General features: G+C 40.5%; 1 protein-coding gene across 1 annotated transcript in view; it reads right to left on the bottom strand.

The window, feature by feature from the left end:
* The window catches only part of DNAH11 (dynein axonemal heavy chain 11), a 293212-nt gene that overhangs the window by 145414 nt on the left and 127936 nt on the right, over positions 1-19862 (bottom strand). Inside the window, exons 43-46 of the mRNA XM_065583334.1 lie at positions 15033-15183; positions 12701-12832; positions 11123-11296; positions 7888-8092 (exon numbers count right to left, since the gene is read on the bottom strand). Of these exons, the coding sequence (XP_065439406.1) occupies positions 7888-8092; positions 11123-11296; positions 12701-12832; positions 15033-15183 (662 nt within the window). The remainder of the gene's footprint in view (positions 1-7887; positions 8093-11122; positions 11297-12700; positions 12833-15032; positions 15184-19862) is intronic.

The raw sequence follows: 19862 nt of genomic DNA, 5'->3' as shown, positions 1-19862 counted from the left end.
AAGTAGTGTTAGACTGCAAATGTACTAAAAGAGTATTTTATGTTTTTATTTAACTTATCTGTTTGTAAGCCATGAACATAAGTCAGCAAACTAAGCCAGAGTGTGATAATTCTATTTCATCTTCACAGCATTTATATTTCTTAGGGAGAAGTAGCATCATTAATGTCTGAAGCTTAATTCATTAATGTATGTAAAGTGTATTGTGATCATCTGGCTGAAGGCATCATAGAAGTACAAAATATTATTTTTCCCCTTTTACAATTAAGTCTGAAGCCTGTTAAAATCAAATATCCAACACAAACCTGCTGCTGCTAAGCCACTGCAGTAAAAAAGAATACAAGCAGGTTAAACCTCTTTCGTGGATATTCAGATTATGTAATTGATAGGTGAGGGAGACAAAAAAAGAATTATGTACAAGCTGGAAAATCTAATAATTCATATATCTGATGTAAGCATATGTGGCTTTGTAATAAAGGTAATAGAATTACCTTTTAAAATGGAAAAGCTAACTCTTGGATTGCGCAAGTCATTTTTAATAAATATACTGCACAGCAAAATGAGTTTAGAAAACTACAGTAATTCATCTGATTTGAGCAACATTCCCTAAGGAGATAGGCACCTTAGTCCTTTTGTCAATCTCGCCCGAACTGTCACTTTAGGTGCCTAAATCACAGAATCAGGCTTCACTGGGATTCACAAAGCCCCCACTCAACTGCTCCCAAATCTTGAAGGTGCCTAACTTTTTCTCATGCTTGCTGTCTCTCTGAGCCAATGATTCTTTCATTATTTATCCACATAGGAACAGCTTCACCATTTTGAGGGGGGGAGGGGAGAGAAAAAGAAAGACTCTGTAGTCAGGTGGTTAGATCCAGGATCCAGTCCCCCATGCTCCAATGATTAAAAAAAAAATTATTTACCGTGAAACAATTTCAACAGGAGAGTGGGAGGGAATCCAACATCAGAATATCCCACAACCCAGTGGCTAGTGCACTCACCTGAGAGATTCCAGGACAGCATCACAACCATGGGGGTAAACATTATGAGGAAGCTCCTCTCCTCCCCCCTTGGCTTCTTGTCAAAACTGCATAGGTGCCTAATGCCAAGAGAGAGTCTTAGCAGCTGAGAATCCCAAGTAGAGGGAGGCAGTTTGGACTTAAACAATGAGGAGTCCTTGTGGCACCTTAGAGACTAACAAATTTATTTGGGCATAAGTTTTTGTGGGTCAGAGGGGGCGGGACTTAGTACACACCCCTCAGCTTGGCATCTCCCTTAGGCAATTTTAGGCACAGAGCCACCTAGCATGCTGGCTTTTGTGAATCCTATCTGAGTTGCCCATCTCTCCTCATTCTTTGTATAGGGAGCCAGGCGCCAAACTCAAACTTTGTGAATCCCAGTAATTTTCTAGACAAATCCCAGGGATATTCACCAGGCTTAAGTTTCTTTGTGAATCTAGTTCATAGTGTCATTACTGATTAGCCTTCCAAAGCACCTGGGGAACCATTCCTATATCCTGAACAGTTCTGGCTTCACACCCTCACATGATAAATGGATCTGGACTATTAAAATAATCTTCTGAATTTTAAAAACATACTAACGTTGTAATGTATTCATAGAAAACATGAAAATAGTGAAATATGTTTGTTAATAATTGGAACATATAGCAATGTAATCACTATTGTAGTTTAACATTTCCCAAGACGAATAGCAAATAAACAATGATTATAAAACTTTTTCAATGCATATAAGCATGAATGACAAGTTTCATACAAAAGCACTTCAGAAAACAATCAGGCAAGCATCTTTCTTAATAAAGAACATTAGGCTGATTATATGCACAAATCAGATCATTGCCCATGCAAATTATCAGAATTACCCATTTTCACGAGCAATTACTTGATTTATATGTACAGTTGTGGTAAATGTGTGTGCATCTCATTTGTTTGAAAATGTGACCCAAAAGGCACATACTTGATGTTTGAGAGTTATTGTTTTTTCACCTGGATTGTAGGGTTCATGAGAGCAAATGAGAATGAATAGGATAACCTTCTCTAATTCCTTATTTAATGTATTGTAGTGTTCCTTCATTTGCATTGGGCTGTGCAGTATCTCTGGATTAGAGCAGAGAGCAAAATGTAAGAATTGGCATTGGACTTTTAAAAAAATTCTACCAGGTTTTTAGGATTGCCTGCAAGCAAGTGGAAATAAACTATATTTGTACAGGAACACATGAATGCAATGTACCTATGTGTGGGTGTTTGATATTACTGTGATTCTGACTTATATTAGTTAATTTTGTTTCTTAAATAAACAGCCTGAAAAAAATCCCCTCACAAATAAGTCACGTGTTACAGTTTCCAGCAGGAGATGGTGCATCGTGGTGTTAGCTCGCTTAGTTTCTTGGCACAGGGAGGAAGTGCCTCATGTCTGTCAACATGACGACCAGACCCCGGAGAAGCTGTTAAGCTTACCGGAGAGAAGCGACCCAGAGGAGCTGCCAAGCCTACCGCTCGACGAGTACCTCTGAGGAGCCCATGGTGCTTGATTCCATGGAGGACATCGACCAGATGCAGGTACTGCTAGAGGGGGAGGTAGGAAGTAGCCCGGGGGCAGCCGACCCTAGTCTGGCTGCGGCACACCCAGAGTGTGTTGCGGCCAGGATCCCCACTGACACAGCAACAGGCCGTCCGAGGGGAATTGCCAAAAAGTCGGATATGTCCGGGAAAATAGGGAGGGAGGGGTCATGGGGCTTGGGTTCCGGCTGGAGCCACTGGGGCCAGCAGCTGCTCGGCTTCCGGCCGGCGCCGCTCGCTCTGCCAGGGCCGGGGCCGGGTCGGAGCTGCTCGGCTGGAACCGGGGCCTGAGCCGAGCCGGCCGGAGCCGCTGGGACCGGGGCTGCTTGGCCGCTGACCGGCACCACTTGCCCAGGGCTGGGGCCGGGCAGGGGCCAGCGCGCTGAGCTGGAACTGGGGCCGGCGCCCCAGGACCTGAGGCGAGCCGGGCCGGCGACGCTGGGGCCAGAGCCGGCCGCTGGAGGGAGCCACTCGGCTGCGGGGGCCGGACTGGGCCGCGCCTCCGGACCCAAGGCAAGCCGGGCCGGCGACGTTGAGGCCAGAGCCGGCCGCTGGAGGGAGCCACTCGGCTGCGGGGGCCGGACTGGGCCGCGCCTCCTCGTGCTACCCCCACAGCCCCAGCCCCAGCTCCAGCTTACCTGCTGCCTGCCTGCTTCAGGCTTCCTGCGAATCAAATATTCGCAGGAAGCAGGGGAGGGGGAGGAGCAGGGGGGCAAAGCGTTCAGGGGAGGGGGCGGAGTTGGGGCGGGGCCAGGGCCCCGTGGAGTGTCCTCTTTTTGGACACTTAAAATATGGTAACCCTAGCTCAGCCCCTGCCTAGGGGCCTCAGCCCTTGACTGTTTCCTGTCTCACCCGGCTAGTTCCCTGACTCAGCGGACCTCAGTAGTGAGGCAGCCTAGCTCCCAGCCGCCCCAGAGAGGTGCCCCTAACAAAACCCATCTACTGGTCCCCCAAGGGAATCCCATGTAGTAAGTTCAGCTAGAAGGACGGCTGCTGAGTGTGGAGGAGAGATGTAAACAAATAACAACTGAGGTTCATTGAAGGATAAGTCAGAGATGCAGAAGAATCTCACAACCTTTGTAGCTACATAATCATGGGATTGGGAAAAGTCTGCTGTAATTGTGATGCCTCTGGCCTTCTGCTTCAAAATCTTTAAGGCCAAGGCCTGCCTTTTGAAAGAAAAGGTGTGCAAGGGAAAAATTTCAGAATACTTCCCTACTTTATCTTGCCTTTCAGCTGACATTTTTTTCAATGTTGCTTAAGGGATTTGGATGCCTAGGTCCCATTAAAATGAGTGGAAACTAGATGTTCCAATTCTCTAGGCAGCTTTGAAAAATATTTATTTCCAGCAATTGGTTTGGGACCATAAATAATTGTTTGCAATAGTAATACAAGACAGATACATAATGAATTAAAGTAAATCACTGCAATGTATTGTATGTGAAAGAACGCAGCTCTAAACAAGACCAGAAATCACACAAGAGGCAGTAACATTCTAGGCTAGATGACAGAATTGAATTCACAGCTGGTTGCAAAAAAGATCACATGCTGTTGAAAAGGAAGGTAAACTTGTTTCCATACCTGTCATGTGATACTCCAATAGCTGAGATTAGCTGTGGGACTGAAGCGGATTTTCCCATAATTTAATTGTGAGGGGTTACTGGTAGAGCATTTTCAATAAGGGGCACTTGATTTTCGAACAGCATTGGAGATAGAAGAGCTCTAGATAAGCCATGGAAGTGCTTGTTTATTTTACATTCCTTTTCTAAAATTCCTAAAAACAAGACTGATACCTGTTTTTAAATGGTTATTTAAAATCTGAAGGCATTTGCCTAGTTTATAAAGAACTTTATTGGTCCAAATTCCTTTAAAACTTCTGTCCTGTATAAACTTAATTTAATGACAACACCTATTGATGCAGACTAACTGCTGTGGTATTAATGACTGGTTTGGAAACTCACCAAGTAAGCACTTGTGACTTTGACTAAGTATTTAGTTTACTTAAGAAGTTTCCCTGCGCAAAGAATACATAGCCTTCAGCAGCAGTTGCCTAGGAGCTCCTTTCATCTGAATCTATTTACAAAGGAAAGTGTTATGCCTGTGTGCTTTAGTACCTTGTTCATGGTTTTCTGCTGCAAATGGTAAACAAATCCCAATGAGATAAAGATATCTGATCCTTTGTGGGGCAGATCCTCCATTAGAGAAGCTATGACAATTTAGATCAGCTGAGGATCTGGCTGTGTGCGCAGTGGGGAGGGGGCAAGAGAGGGAGGAGGAGGGAAGAAATCAAATCTCTCCATCCTGCTCTTTGCGAAAAGTACATTCATCCATCCTAGGGTTCAATGTTAACTTGCATTTAAGAATATTTCAGAGAACAGTAAAGTAAGATGCGAGGTTAACTGAAAAATAACTCAGTTGTTTAGCTGGCTTTAGTACAGAAGTATTCAACAGAAGCCAGGAAAAAACCTGGGTAAAATCAATGAGAAAATATTAGGGCTGCCGATTAATCACAGTTAACTCATGTGATTAACTCAAAAAAATTAACTGCGATTAATCGCACTGTTAAACAATAGAATACCAATTGAAATTTATTAAAGATTTTTTGATGTTTTTCTACATTTTCAAATATATTGATTTCTATTACAAATTGATTTCTATTACAGAATACAAAGTGTACAGTGCTCACTTTATATTATTTTTTATTACAAATATATGCACTGTAAAAATGATAAACAAAAGAAATAGTATTTTTCAGTTCACCTCATATAAGTACTGTAGTGCAATCTCTTTATTTGTGAAAGTGTAATTTAGAGATGTAGATTTTTTGTTACAAACTGCACTCAAAAACAAAACAATACAAACTTTAGAGCCTACAAGTCCACTCAGTCCTACTTCTTGTTTAGCCAATTGCTAAGACAAACAAGTTTGTTTACATTTACAGGAGATACTGCTGACTGCTTCTTATTTACAATGTCACCTTAAAGTGAGAGCAGGCATTAGCATGGCACTTTTGTAACCGGTGTTGCATGGTATTTACGTGCCAGATATGGTAAACATTCATATGCCCCTTCATGCTTCGGCCACCATTCCAGAGGACATGCTTCCATGCTGATGATGCTTGTTAAAAACCTAATGCGTTAATTAAATTTGTGACTGAACTCCTTTGGGGAAGAACTGTATGTCTCCTGTTGTGTTTTACCCACATTCTGCCTTTTATTTCATGTTATAGCAGTTTTGGATGATGACCCAGCACATGTTTGTTTTAAGAACACTTTCACAGCAGATTTGAAAAAACGCAAAGAAGGTACCAATGTGAGATTTCTAAGGATAGATACAGCTCTCAACCCAAAGTTTAAGAATCTGAAGTGCCTTCCAAAATCTGAGAGGGACAAGGTGTGGAGAATGCTTTCAGATGTCTTAAAGAAGCAATACTCTGATGCAGAAAACTACAGAACCCGAACCACACAAAAAAAAAAAAAACCAACCTTCTGCTGGTGACATCTGACTCAGATGATGAAAATGAACAGGCGGTGGTCTGCTCTCCTTTGGATCATTATCGAGCAGAACCCGTCATCAGCATGGACGCATGTCTTCTGAAATGGTGGTTGAAGCATGAAGGAACATATGAATCTTTTGCGCATGAGGCACGTAGATCTGTTGAGACACTGGCTACAACAATGCCACACGAATGCCTGTTCGCACTTTCAGGTGACCTTGTAAACAAGACATGGGCAGCCTTATCTCCTGCAAATTGTAACCAAACTTGTTTGTCTGAGTGATTGGCTGAAGTAGGACTGAGTGGACTTGTAGGCCCTAAAGTTTTAGATTGTTTTATTTTTGAATGCAGTTATTTTTTGTACATAATTCTACATTTGTAAGTTCAACTTTCGTGATAAAGAGATTGCACTACAGTACTTATCTGAGGGGAATTGAAAAATACTATTTCTTTTGTTTTTTACAGTGCAAATATTTGTAATCAAACATAAATATAAAGTGAGCACTGTACATTTTTTATTCTGTGTTGTAATTGAAATCAATATATTTTAAAATATTGAAAACATCCAAAATATTTAATTAAATGGTATTCTATTATTGTTTAACAGTGCAATTAATTTTTTTAATCACTTGACAGCCCTAGAAAATATACTCACTGGAGGTTTTTAAGACTCTAGTGATAATCCAAGCCTTTGGCAGTAACAGACTGCATAAAATTTTCACTGAAAGTCTAGATTAGGTGACTTTGACATTTTTGAAATTTTTACTCCACTGACTAATTTTGATGAAGTTTCCAAAAGAGGAAAAAAACATTTTTTATCTTACTGTGAAATTATAAGAATTCAGCTATTAACTTCTCTCTAATGCTTTTCTCAGCTTTGTACATAGTGACTCATGCTGCTCTCCTTCCTAAGTAATTATATCATTCCAGTTCATGCTTTCTGTAAAAAGAGGAGGGCTACAAGCAGCATATCCATTAACAGCTGTACTCTCCCTTGGCAGAAGAAGAAGAAGAAATGGGCAGATATGGTCAACTTTCTAAAGATTGTCTGATTTCTCCTATTCATCAGCCAGAACAACTGTCATAAAGCTGAGCCTTGCTAAAGCTTCAGGGAATTAATTTTATATTCGCATTTGCTAGCTTTTAAAGAAAATATTCAAACCTTAATTGTTGCTCTTCAGGACTCATCTGTTTTAACTCTAAAGATCCATTCTAATGGCCTTCCATTTCATGCAAGACTGGTGCCACTCAGCATTGCAACATGAGACCAACCTACTGGACACACATTTTTAATGTATCTTTTCAAAATTCTTTTCTCTTTCTACCCTCTCTACAACCACAAATATTTCACTACAATGTTATTGAGTGATCATTTGAGGCAGCAGTACTGGAAAATTCTTCCTAATGAATCTCTATCTGTAAAATACTGACCACTCTCAACGCCATAGAAATGGAATCCTATTACTCAGACAACTTCTATCCTTTTGGCTTCACTAAGCAATTATTTGAAGTGGCACATCTACATTAGGCCTTCTGAGGAGCTAAATCACTTAACAACACATACATACATATTATATATATATATATATATATATATATATATAAATAAATAAAAGTTTTAACATCCCATTACTCATCCTGTAATACATAATTCATGAAAGACATTTTGGTTTGACAAAACACAGACTACTGTACCAGGCAGGCACTTTGTAGGTATGCAGTATCTTAATAATCATATAGGCACCGTTGGTTGAATTCTGATCTCTTCCACCAAAAGAATTATCCAGGTTTCTTATATCGTAATATTTATGAGGGACTTACTTTGTAGCACCGATGACGTAGTGTAGTAGTTGAAGGGAACATTAGACACCGTGTAATAATCGGAGAAAGCAGCAAGTCTATCCCCTACAAATACTGTTTTTCCTACTCCTGCATTTCCAACAAGCATGACTGGTTTGCCTCTCTCCTGCAGCAAATCAGTAAAGTATCTGAGACGTGTGGTCTCAGATGTGTGAACAAGGACTGCCTGAAAAATCGAGAGAGAGAGTAGCAACAGTTTTTACTCCTTGCTTAAGTTAATACAACACAGGTGATGTTTTCAGGGTTTTTTTTTTTTTAAATATTATGGAGGTATCTGGTAATGGCCCCAGGTATATAGCTTGGGTGGAATTTTAAACAGGCTTAAAATGGGACATCACTTTCTGTTTTTCTCTAAATGTAAGCAGCTTATTGATGAGAAATTTCACACAGGGTTAATTTTTATGCCCTTTGAATGTTCTGAATACTTCATTTCTTTTCATAGTTTTTAATAGGAAGTCTTTGAAATTGAACTCTAGAAGAAATCTAGCCAATGTTTAAAAAAAAACACTATCTACACAAAAATTAGTAGAAAGGTTACTGTTGAATAGATCTAGTGCAATGGGTAAGGGCTTTTTAATTTGGATTTATATTAATTTTTGGCTGTTGTTCATCATAACAAAGATAATATTCCATTGGTTGCCAATGGATAAGCTTTCTGCACCATGAGCCCATAAAATCTTCTCTGCCAGATAAACCTTCTTTTCCTCTCCAGGAGATATGCTTTTCTGTCAGACTTTATCCTACAACAAAGAAGTTTCGTGTGGCTGCTAATAGATTAAGTGTGCAGCTGCACACTTCTATTTTCCCACATGTCCACCCTGCCTCATAATAATCCTACTCCCATTTAAGCATTTAAAAAACCCTAGGAAATTAATACACACAAAAAATTGTTGAGATTCATTTCAGATAGCTACACATATAACATATCTGATACAAAACCACACAAAATAAGGACATTAAAAAGGTAAGGTAAGTAGTAGTATATCATTTCTACTCCTCCACCCAGAGGCACACACTTTACCATAAACACAGCTACTGTATATCACAAACCATCCACCACAACCTTTTTAGGAACACCAGCTTTCTATCACAGTCCTAATTAAACCTACTGCTTCCCACCACACCAACTATTCATAGCTATTAGTGTGGAGAGAAGGTAGTTGATGAAAGAGCATGTGCAGAAAGTTGGGGAGGGGAAGAGTTAATGTTGTAATGGATAGTTGTAATAGTGGCAGTTATGAGTCTGCCACTATTACAGAATCACAGAACTGTAAGGCTGGAAGAGACCTCAAGGGGTCATCAAGACCAGCCCCCTGCAGTGAGGCAGGACCTATTGCACCTATACCATTCCTGACAGGTGTTTGTCTAAGCTGTTCTTAAAAACCTCCTATGATGGGGATTCCCCCACCTCACTTGGCAGCCTATTCCAGAGTTTAACTATCCTCATAATTAAAAGGGTTTCAGAAAATCTAATCTAAGGCTACATCTACACTACAGGGGGGAGTCCGATTTAAGATACGCAAATTCAGCTACGTGAATAGCGTAGCTGAATTCGACGTATCGCAGCCGACTTACCCCGCTGTGAGGACGGCGGCAAAATCGACCTCTGCGGCTTCCCGTCGACGGCGCTTACTCCCACCTCCGCTGGTGGAGTAAGAGTGTCGATTCGGGGATCGATTGTCGATCCCCGGGAGGTCGATTTCTACCCGCCGATTCAGGCGGGTAGTGTAGACCCAGCCTAAGTCTTCCTATTGCAGATTAAGTCCATTACTTTTTGCCCTACCTTCGGTGGAAATGGAGAACAATTGATCACTATCCTCTTTATAACAGCCCTTAACATATTTGAAGACTGTTATTAGGACCCTGCTCGCTCTTCTTTTCTCAAGACTAAACATAACCTTTTTTTTTTTTAAACCTTTTCTCATAGGTCAGGTTTTCTAAACCTTTTATCATTTTTGTTAGTCTCTTCTGGATTCTCTCCAATTTGTTCATATCTTTCTTAAAGTGTGGTATCCAGTACTGGACACCTCACCAGCACTGAGTAGAATGGGACAATTACCTCTCATGTCTTATGTACAACACTCCTGTTAAACACCCCAGAATTACATTAGCCTTCTCCTCAACTGCATCACATTGCTGACTCATATTCAATTTGTGACTCACTATAACCCTCAGATCCTTCTCAGCCATACTACCACTTACCTAGTTCTTCCCCATTATGTAGTTGTGAATTTTTAATTTCCTAAGTGTAGTACTTTGCACTTGTCCTATATTCAGTTGATTTCAGACCAATTCTCTAATTTGTCTAGGTCATTCTGAATTCTAATTCTGTCCTCCAAAGCATGAGCGACCCCTCCCCCCATCCACACATTTTATAAAGCACACTCTCCACTCCATTATCCAAATCATTAATGAAAATACTAAATAGTACCATACCCAGGACAGACCTCTGTGGGACCCCACTAAAAACTTCCTTTCCCCCCCGCCCAGTTTGACAGAAAATCATTGATAACTACTCTGAGTACAGTCTTTCTTTGCACCATACTCAAAAAGTAGTTATCAATGGTTTGCTATCAAACTCAGGAAAGGAGGATTTATATAGTGGGGTTCCACAGAAGTCTGTCCTGGATCCAGTGCTATTCGATATTGTCATTAATAACTTGGATATTGTTGGCCACTTCATTAAACTGACTTTGTGCCTCAGTTTCCTCATCTATGAAATAAAGATCATAATCACTTATTTCATGGGGTATTGTGTCAACTAATTTGTGTTTGTGCAGTGCTTTTATAATGTAAAGCAGTATGTAAGTGCTAACTGTTGTTATTATCCCCAAGTCACTCAGATTTAGGAGTATGGAGCCAATAATAAAGATCTACCCAAATATTTATACACCTCTACCCAGATATAACGCTGTCCTCGGGAGCCAAAAAAATCTTATCGCATTATAGGTGAAACCACGTTTTATCAAACTTGCTTTGATCCGCCGGAGCACGCAGCCCCCCCCCCAGCCCCCCCGGGGCGCTGCTTTACCACGTTATATCCAAATTCGTGTTATATCGGGTCATGTTATATCGGGGTAGAGGTGTTATTTTCAGACATCTAAGAGGATATTCAAATCAATGATAAAAATAAAAATTAAAAAAACACAAAAAACAGTGTTCATCTATGCATGCCTTCAGTATACATATATTGTACCTGTAAAGGTGTTTCTGGATCCATATCAAATTCTGGAACTTTATCAGTCCAGGGCAAGAATTTCCTAGTCTTTGGGTCAAGATAATAATCAAAAATTGTACCCTGGGATGGAAACTTCACTGCTTTCATCTCCTTGAGCCACCAGCGGCTGAATTCAGCTTGATAATTTGAAAGCTATAAAAATATTACAAATTTGTTATTTTGTTCTTTAATATATTATGATCTACCGTGTTGTCTACAGCATGAAGTTCTTACAATGTGTAAATACAGAGGCATATAAAAAAGACTCAAAACAAACACTGCAGGCACTCAAACAAATGTGATGATTGTTTATAACACCCTAATGCAGTTGTAGTAATCAAGGACACTCAAATAGTGTTTAATTCAGGGCATATGGACCTTCTGACTGAAGTGACTGATGCTCAGCTGGTATCACTCTTTTAAAGTCCGAAATCAGAAGCCATCCAGATTAAACCCACCCGCCTTCCCCATTCCCCACCTCACTGCCAAAAAGTAGGCAGTTAAGTGTAGGTCAAATTTAAATAGTGATGAGATTAAAGGGCTGACTTGCTTCAACCATGCCCTTGCTGTTTTTCTTTACTATCCAGCAATAACTTTCCAGGGGCCAGCTGAAAGAATTCTAAAGAGCCCCAAGACCCCTCTAGCTGTTGAGGTCAGCCTCTTCTTCCAAGGAAAGATTTTTCCCCAGGTTCTGATGGACAGCCTTGATAACAGCTGTTATCAGTCCAGTTGGGGCACTTCCTGCTTCTTAATGTCTATGTGAGTTCCTCCTTTACCTCTTGGACATTATAAACCCCATCACACATCCACAGGGAGTGTACCTTATTTGTATTAAAATGGAGCCAATTCAGTCATGTTAATCTTTAATACAGAGGTGTGGCTGGGCAGAAATTACAGGACCCAGCAGACATCTTGATCCAAAAAAAGGTCTTCTAAATGCCTGTTGAGGATATTATCCAACAGAGCATTCCTACCCACAGCATGTGATGGATCCTCACAAAAGGTCTCAGGAATGGTCTCAATTAGAGGAAGGATGTATCATGATGTACTGGAGAGCGTACTCCACTCCCATTTTGCCCCCTTGCAGGCATCAGTCATTGCACTCTGTGAGTGCAGTTAATGCTCCAGGCTAGTGCAGATAATGGTGCTAGCCTCCTACGTGCAGAGAGTCAGGGAGAAAATTGTAAGCTGAGCCATAGTCATGTGTCACCAGAGCTGAGCCAATAAGAGGGAAGTGCCTGTCTCACCCTTACAAAGATAACAGTCTTTGGGAAAGGGACAGTCTTTTTGTTCTGTTTGTACAGTCCCTAGCACAATGGGATCTCGGTCCATGACTGACTCTCCTAGGCGCTACAATACCGAATAATAAATAAGGGCTGTTCTGACCTTCAGATGCTTCATGCCTGCCTCAGATGCAGCATTTGCAGGAGTACCTAGGGGGCAGTGCATCTCTGCACTCCCCAACCACCATTGCTGGCTGAAGAGGTACAATTTAGCCCAATACTTCTTTAATGCATAGCAAAATAATTTGGTTGTGTAAACTGCTCTCTAGCATACCTGATCTTGAAAGAGTGCACCACCAAAAGCCCAAACACAGGCAAAGACGAAGTATATCTCATAGAGCTCTCTTGGGCAGTCAGGAGGCACATTTTCAGGGGTCAGCAAACAATCCAACAGAGAACAAAGAGTCTAAAAAAAAAAAAAAAGATGGTGAAGAGCATGTTCTTTAAATCCTTGCTCCTGCTGAGGGTGGTGATGGTGACTCAATCTCAGGGGCAACATGATGTACTGAGCTGAAGACTAAGTATCCTGCAATCATGACTATATAATGCAAGAAAAGGAGGCTGGCATTTAAAGAAGGAAAAATGAGAAACCACGGTGACAAGTTTGTTAGGCTAATTTTACCATTGAGAACTGTGCTGTCTGCTCTATCTTCCTCTCCACTTGTACATTAAACCAAACTAAGTAACACTCTGGCTCTACACAAGGATTCAAGAGTCAGTCAGTCAATCCCCTCCTCCATATGAATAAACCCTACTTAAATGCAAGTACTGCAAATTAAATACACCAAAATAAAAATAGCTTCCACAAGAGCAAACACCAAAAGGCTGTTCCCATAAAAATAGAAATTTCCATGAGTTCTTTTAAACTGCTAAAATGACTACTCAGATTATATATTACTGTATTTTTAATTTATAACATCTTTTCATTTTAGTTTCTTTCTGACACAGAATTTTGCTGCATGGTATTTCTGCTTGTAATATTTTTTCCTGTCTACACTATTTGTACAAAATTGTAAAAAACACCCCAGAATCTCTGAATAGAATAAAAGAAATTTAAGTAAGTTATCCACACTGCCCTTTACTCTGTCATCATTGAAAGATATTTTATTCCATGCCCTTGAAAGAAAAGAGTTAAGAACATCCCATGTGGGACAGGACAGAACCTCTTTGCTGGAAACAATGGGCAAGTCTAAAAACCCTTATTAAGCATTCCGACTATAGAGAAAGAATTCATGTTCAGGAAAATTTTCCAATTTATTCCTAAAGATAAATTGATCAACATACAAAATCACATAACAAAAAAATATAAATATTGTATAACTCATTATGCTTTTTGCAGAATAATTTCAAGTTAACCATGCAATCAACTTACTATTGCACGCAGAAAGACTACCTTAAAACAACATTAAGGTTACAAACAGATCTGTGCAGAGAATGGAAGTTCCATTTCAGGAAGGATTTCAAGATTTGGCTTCACTCCAAATTGGAATGAAAACCAAACATTTTGAAATTCTCTGCAAAGGAAAATTCCAAACGTTCTCATTTTGTGTCAAAACATTTCATTTAGGCAAAATTAGAATACATAATATAAATACATTTTGTAGATGAAAAGTAGTTTCAAAACGAAAAATTGAAACATTTAGTTATAAAAATGTCAAAATAGAATGTTTTGACATTCATTGTCAGGACTTCTTTTTTTCTGTCTTTCTTCCAAAACAAAATTTTGGCCAAGCATTTCAATTTCAATAGAACCATATATACCGATGGAATGTGGTTCTGCCAAAATTCCTCCACCCAGCTTTACAAAGATACAAAGTGAAGCATTTGAAATTCAGAAAATGACAAAGTGCAGGTGTATATGTTAGGATGCAGTCTTATTATATGATCACACACTTTTTTTCCACATGAACCCTTGCTTCATGATCATTTAAAACATGCAGAGTTGTAAAGATGACTCACATGAAAGCTGTGTGCTGGCTGACTGGTGTTCAGTGTTTAGTTTTATCCTCTTCTATCATTCAATAATTGGTACCAATGTCATATTTACTGGATATCAACCCAATGGATTTTTCTCTCTTTATAGGTGTTGATATGGCTCCCATCACTATGGTATTTTAGGATCTCACAAAGGTGGATAAATTTAACAACACCCCTGTGAGGTTGGGAACTATTATCCCCATTTTAGAGATGCAGAATGGAACCACAGACAGATTAATGACTTTCCCAAGGTCACACAGGAAATCTGTGGCAGAGGGAAGATTAGAACTCAGATGTCCTGGATCTCAGTCCAGCGTCGCAACCCCTAAATAGTTCTTTTTGTTACAGTGGACCCTAGCAGGAGGACATCTTTGGATCACTGCCTCTTTCCCCACTCCCAATAATTATGGAAAGAAGTGGGACTCCAAAAATGTGTCCATTTTTTACATTTAATTTTTTCGTCAAATAAATGTAGAACCTATTAACTGTACACACTTTCCAGACACACACCTATTTTAACAGCTTGCCTTCATGTGCACCAAAAATAAGATTGCATATTCAGGATAGATTTCAGGAATTTTGTTATCTATACTTACTGACCTATATTTTAATATAATTCTAATGCATACCTGCACCATACTATTCTCAGGAATAGGGGTGATAGTTTTAAAGTTTGTTCTGAGCTGATCTAAGCAGGGAGGCACATATTTATCAAAGAGGATAGTTAAATTAGCTTTTTCAGATTGGTGGCTTCTTGTTTCTATCCAACTGGCAACATACCTGCAAAACACAACAGAAAGATACCAGATATTGTAGGGGAGAAGTCCAGAGAAGTCCAACACACAATAGCTTTGCTGAGATTAGAGTCAGGCCCTTGCAACACTACACACTTGTGATGTACCTTTTGTCCACACACAGTAGTGCTTGGAACAGTACACAAGTTCCATAAGCACAAGAGCTGCCATACTGGGTCAGCTACAGTCCATCTTGCCCAGTGTCCTGTCTCAGACAGCAGCCTATATCAGAGCTTCAGGGGGATGGTTAAGAACAGGACAATTATGAAGTGATGTACCCAATCTTCCACTCGCAACTTCTGGTAGTCAAAGGTTTAGTGTCACCCAGTGCATGGGGCTGTGTCCCTAACTATCTTGGTTAATAGCCATTGATGGACCTATCCTCCATTATGGACCTATCCTCAAACTAGGTTTGACGGGGACAGGTGAGCAAAGCCCACAGGTAAGTGGGGAATATGGAGACCGGGGAGATGGGTCGGAAACAAGAGGGAGTGTGGGCTATATATTGGCAGAGAGAAAGGAGAGTCAGGACAAAACTGGGAGGAAAGATCAAACCAGTATCTTAGATGCCTATATACAAATGCGAGAAGTATGGGGAATAAGCAGGAAGAACTGGAAGTGCTAATAAATAAATACAACTATGACATTGTTGGCATCACTGAAACTTGGTGGGATAATACACATGATTGGAATGTTGGTGTGGATGGGTACAGCTTGCTCAGGAAGGATAGACAGGGGAAAAAGGGAGGAGGTGTTGCCTTATATATTAAAAATGTACACACTTGGACTGAGGTAGAGATGGACATAGGAGACGGAAGTGTTGAGAGTCTCTGGGTTAGGCTTAAAGGGGCAAAAAACAAGGGAGATGTCATGCTAGGAGTCTACTACAGGCCACCTAACCAGGGGGAAGAGGTGGATGAGGCTTTTTTCAAGCAACTAACAAAATCATCCAAAGCCCAAGATTTGGTGGTGATGGGGGACTTCAACTATCCAGATATATGTTGGGAAAATAACACAGCGGGGCACAGACTATCCAACAAATTCTTGGACTGCATTGGAGACAACTTTTTATTTCAGAAGGTTGAAAAAGCTACTAGGGGGGAAGCTGTTCTAGACTTGATTTTAACAAATAGGGAGGAACTCGTTGAGAATGTGAAAGTAGAAGGCAGCCTGGGTGAAAGTGATCATGAAATCATAGAGTTTGCAATTCTAGCGAAGGGTAGAAGGGAGAACAGCAAAATAGAGACAATGGATTTCAGGAAGGCAGATTTTGGGAAGCTCAGAGAGCTGATAGGTAAGGTCCCATGGGAATCAAGACTGAGGGGAAAAACAACTGAGGAGAGTTGGCAGTTTTTCAAAGGGACACTATTAAGGGCCCAAAAGCAAGCTATTCCGCTGGTTAGGAAAGATAGAAAATGTGGCAAAAGACCACCTTGGCTTAACCATGAGATCTTGCACGATCTAAAAAATAAAAAGGAGTCATATAAAAAATGGAAACTAGGACAGATTACAAAGGAGGAATATAGGCAAACAACACAGGAATGCAGGGGCAAGATTAGAAAGGCAAAGGCCCAAAATGAGCTCAAACTAGCTACAGGAATAAAAGGAAACAAGAAGACTTTTTATCAATACATTAGAAGCAAGAGGAAGACCAAAGACAGGGTAGGCCCACTGCTTAGTGAAGAGGGAGAAACAGTAACAGGAAACTTGGAAATGGCAGAGATGCTTAATGACTTCTTTGTTTCGGTCTTCACCGAGAAGTCTGAAGCAATGCCTAACATAGTGAATGCTAATGGGAAGGGGGTAGGTTTAGCGGATAAAATAAAAAAAGAACAAGTTAAAAATCACTTAGAAAAGTTAGATGCCTGCAAGTCACCCGGGCCTGATGAAATGCATCCTAGAATACTCAAGGAGCTAATAGAGGAGGTATCTGAGCCTCTAGCTATTATCTTTGGAAAGTCATGGGAGACGGGAGAGATTCCAGAAGACTGGAAAAGGGCAAATATAGTGCCCATCTATAAAAAGGGAAATAAAAACAACCCAGGTAACTACAGACCAGTTAGTTTAACTTCTGTGCCAGGGAAGATAATGGAGCAAGTAATTAAGGAAATCATCTGCAAACACTTGGAAGGTGGTAAGGTGATAGGGAACAGCCAGCATGGATTTGTGAAGAACAAATCATGTCAAACCAATCTGATAGCTTTCTTTGATAGAATAACGAGCCTTGTGGATAAGGGTGAAGCGGTGGATGTGGTATACCTAGACTTTAGTAAGGCATTTGATACGGTCTCGCATGATATTCTTATCGATAAACTAGGCAAATACAAATTAGATGGGGCTACTATAAGGTGGGTGCATAACTGGCTGGATAACCGTACTCAGAGAGTTGTTATTAATGGTTCCCAATCCTGCTGGAAAGGCGTAACGAGTGGGGTTCCGCAGGGGTCTGTTTTGGGACCGGCTCTGTTCAATATCTTCATCAACGACTTAGATATTGGCATAGAAAGTACGCTTATTAAATTTGCGGATGATACCAAACTGGGAGGGATTGCAACTACTTTGGAGGACAGGGTCATAATTCAAAATGATCTGGACAAATTGGAGAAATGGTCTGAGTTAAACAGGATGAAGTTTAACAAAGACAAATGCAAAGTGCTCCACTTAGGAAGGAAAAATCAATTTCACACATACAGAATGGGAAAAGACTGTCTAGGAAGGAGTACGGCAGAAAGGGATCTAGGGGTTATAGTGGACCACAAGCTAAATATGAGTCAACAGTGTGATGCTGTTGCAAAAAAAGCAAACATGATTCTGGGATGCATTAACAGGTGTGTTGTGAGCAAGACACGAGAAGTCATTCTTCCGCTCTACTCTGCTCTGGTTAGGCCTCAGCTGGAGTATTGTGTCCAGTTCTGGGCGCCGCATTTTAAAAAAGATGTGGAGAAATTGGAAAGGGTCCAAAGAAGAGCAACAAGAATGATTAAAGGTCTTGAGAACATGACCTATGAAGGAAGGCTGAAAGAACTGGGTTTGTTTAGTTTGGAGAAGAGAAGACTGAGAGGGGACATGATAGCAGTTTACAGGTATCTAAAAGGGTGTCATGAGGAGGAGGGAGAGAACTTGTTCACCTTAGCCTCTAAGGATAGAACCAGAAACAATGGGTTTAAACTGCAGCAAGGGAGGTCTAGGTTGGACATTAGGAAAAAGTTCCTAACTGTCAGGGTGGTTAAACACTGGAATAAATTGCCTAGGGAGGTTGTGGAATCTCCGTCTCTGGAGATATTTAAGAGTAGGTTAGATAAATGTCTATCAGGGATGGTCTAGACAGTATTTGGTCCTGCCATGCGGGGAGGGGACTGGACTCGATGACCTCTCGAGGTCCCTTCCAGTCCTATAATCTATGATTCTATGATTAGCTTATCCAGTTCTTTTTTGAACCCAGTTATACTTTTGGCCATGACAACATCCCATGACAATGAGTTCCACAGGCTAGTTGTGCACTGTGTGAAAAAGTACTTCACTGTTTGTATTAAACCTGCTGTCTATTAATTTCATTGGCTGACCCCAGTTTTGTATTGGGTGAAAGAATAAATAAAACTTCTCTCTTCACTTTTTCCCCACCACTCATGATATCATAGACCTCTATCATATCCCCTTAGTAGTTTCTTTTCTCAGCCGAATAACCTTAATTTTTTTAGTGTCTCCTAGTATGGAAGCCATTCCATACTCCTGATCATCTTAGATGCCTTTCACTGAATCTTTTTTTGAGATGGGGCAATTAGAACTGCACACATTATTCAAGGTGTGGGTGCACCATGGATTCATATAGTGACACTATGATATTTCCTATTTTATTTTTTTATCCCTTTCATAGTAGTTCCTAAAATACGGTTAGCCATTTTTCCCCACTGTTGTACGCAGAGCTGAAGTTTTCAGAGAACTATAGCCGGTGACTCCAAGTTCTCTTTTTTGGGTGGTAATAACTAATTTAGAACCCTTCATTGTATATGTACAGTTGGAATTATTTTTTCCAGGGTGCATTGCTTTGCACTTATTAACATTGAATTTCATCTGCCATTTAGTTGCCCCGTCACCCAGTTTTGTGAGATCCCTTTGTAACGCCTCGCTCTCTGCTTTGGACTTAACCATCTTGAATAATTTTGTGTCATCTGCTGACTTTGCCACTTCATTGTTCCAGATCCATTGCAGCTGCACTTGCTTGAGCAGAGCTCATCGTAACCATTGCATCCCAAGGGGCTGTTGTGGCAACTGAGCAGAGTGGCACCCAACTCTACCCTCTTTCCTTGACCACATCCTTTCCTCTAGGGAGGGCTGGGAAGAGGGTGAGATAACTATGCCAGCCCCAGCCAGCTTTCTGGTTGCTGTCATGCCGCTGGAACAGCACAAAACTGCTGGAGCTATGGCTAGGATTTAGCCTTATATTTTACAGAAGAGGCCATTTGTAAATATAAATATCCAAATTGTATACATGATTCAGTTTTGTCCAAGTTAAATGTAACTTATTAGAATTATTTTCAGTATTGTTCGTAACATAAGATCTAACTGGAAAGAGCATAATATATCTGTAGGTATAGAGACACTTACTCAACCTCTAGCTCCTACCACAACGGATAAATAAACTTCCTTACCATGATGCTAATCATG

The sequence above is a fragment of the Chrysemys picta genome, chromosome 2, assembly GCF_011386835.1.
Source record: "Chrysemys picta bellii isolate R12L10 chromosome 2, ASM1138683v2, whole genome shotgun sequence".
NCBI classification, from domain to species: domain Eukaryota; kingdom Metazoa; phylum Chordata; order Testudines; family Emydidae; genus Chrysemys; species Chrysemys picta.
Note: the sequence above shows the minus strand (reverse complement) of the source record. Positions and strands in the feature narration are given on the sequence as shown.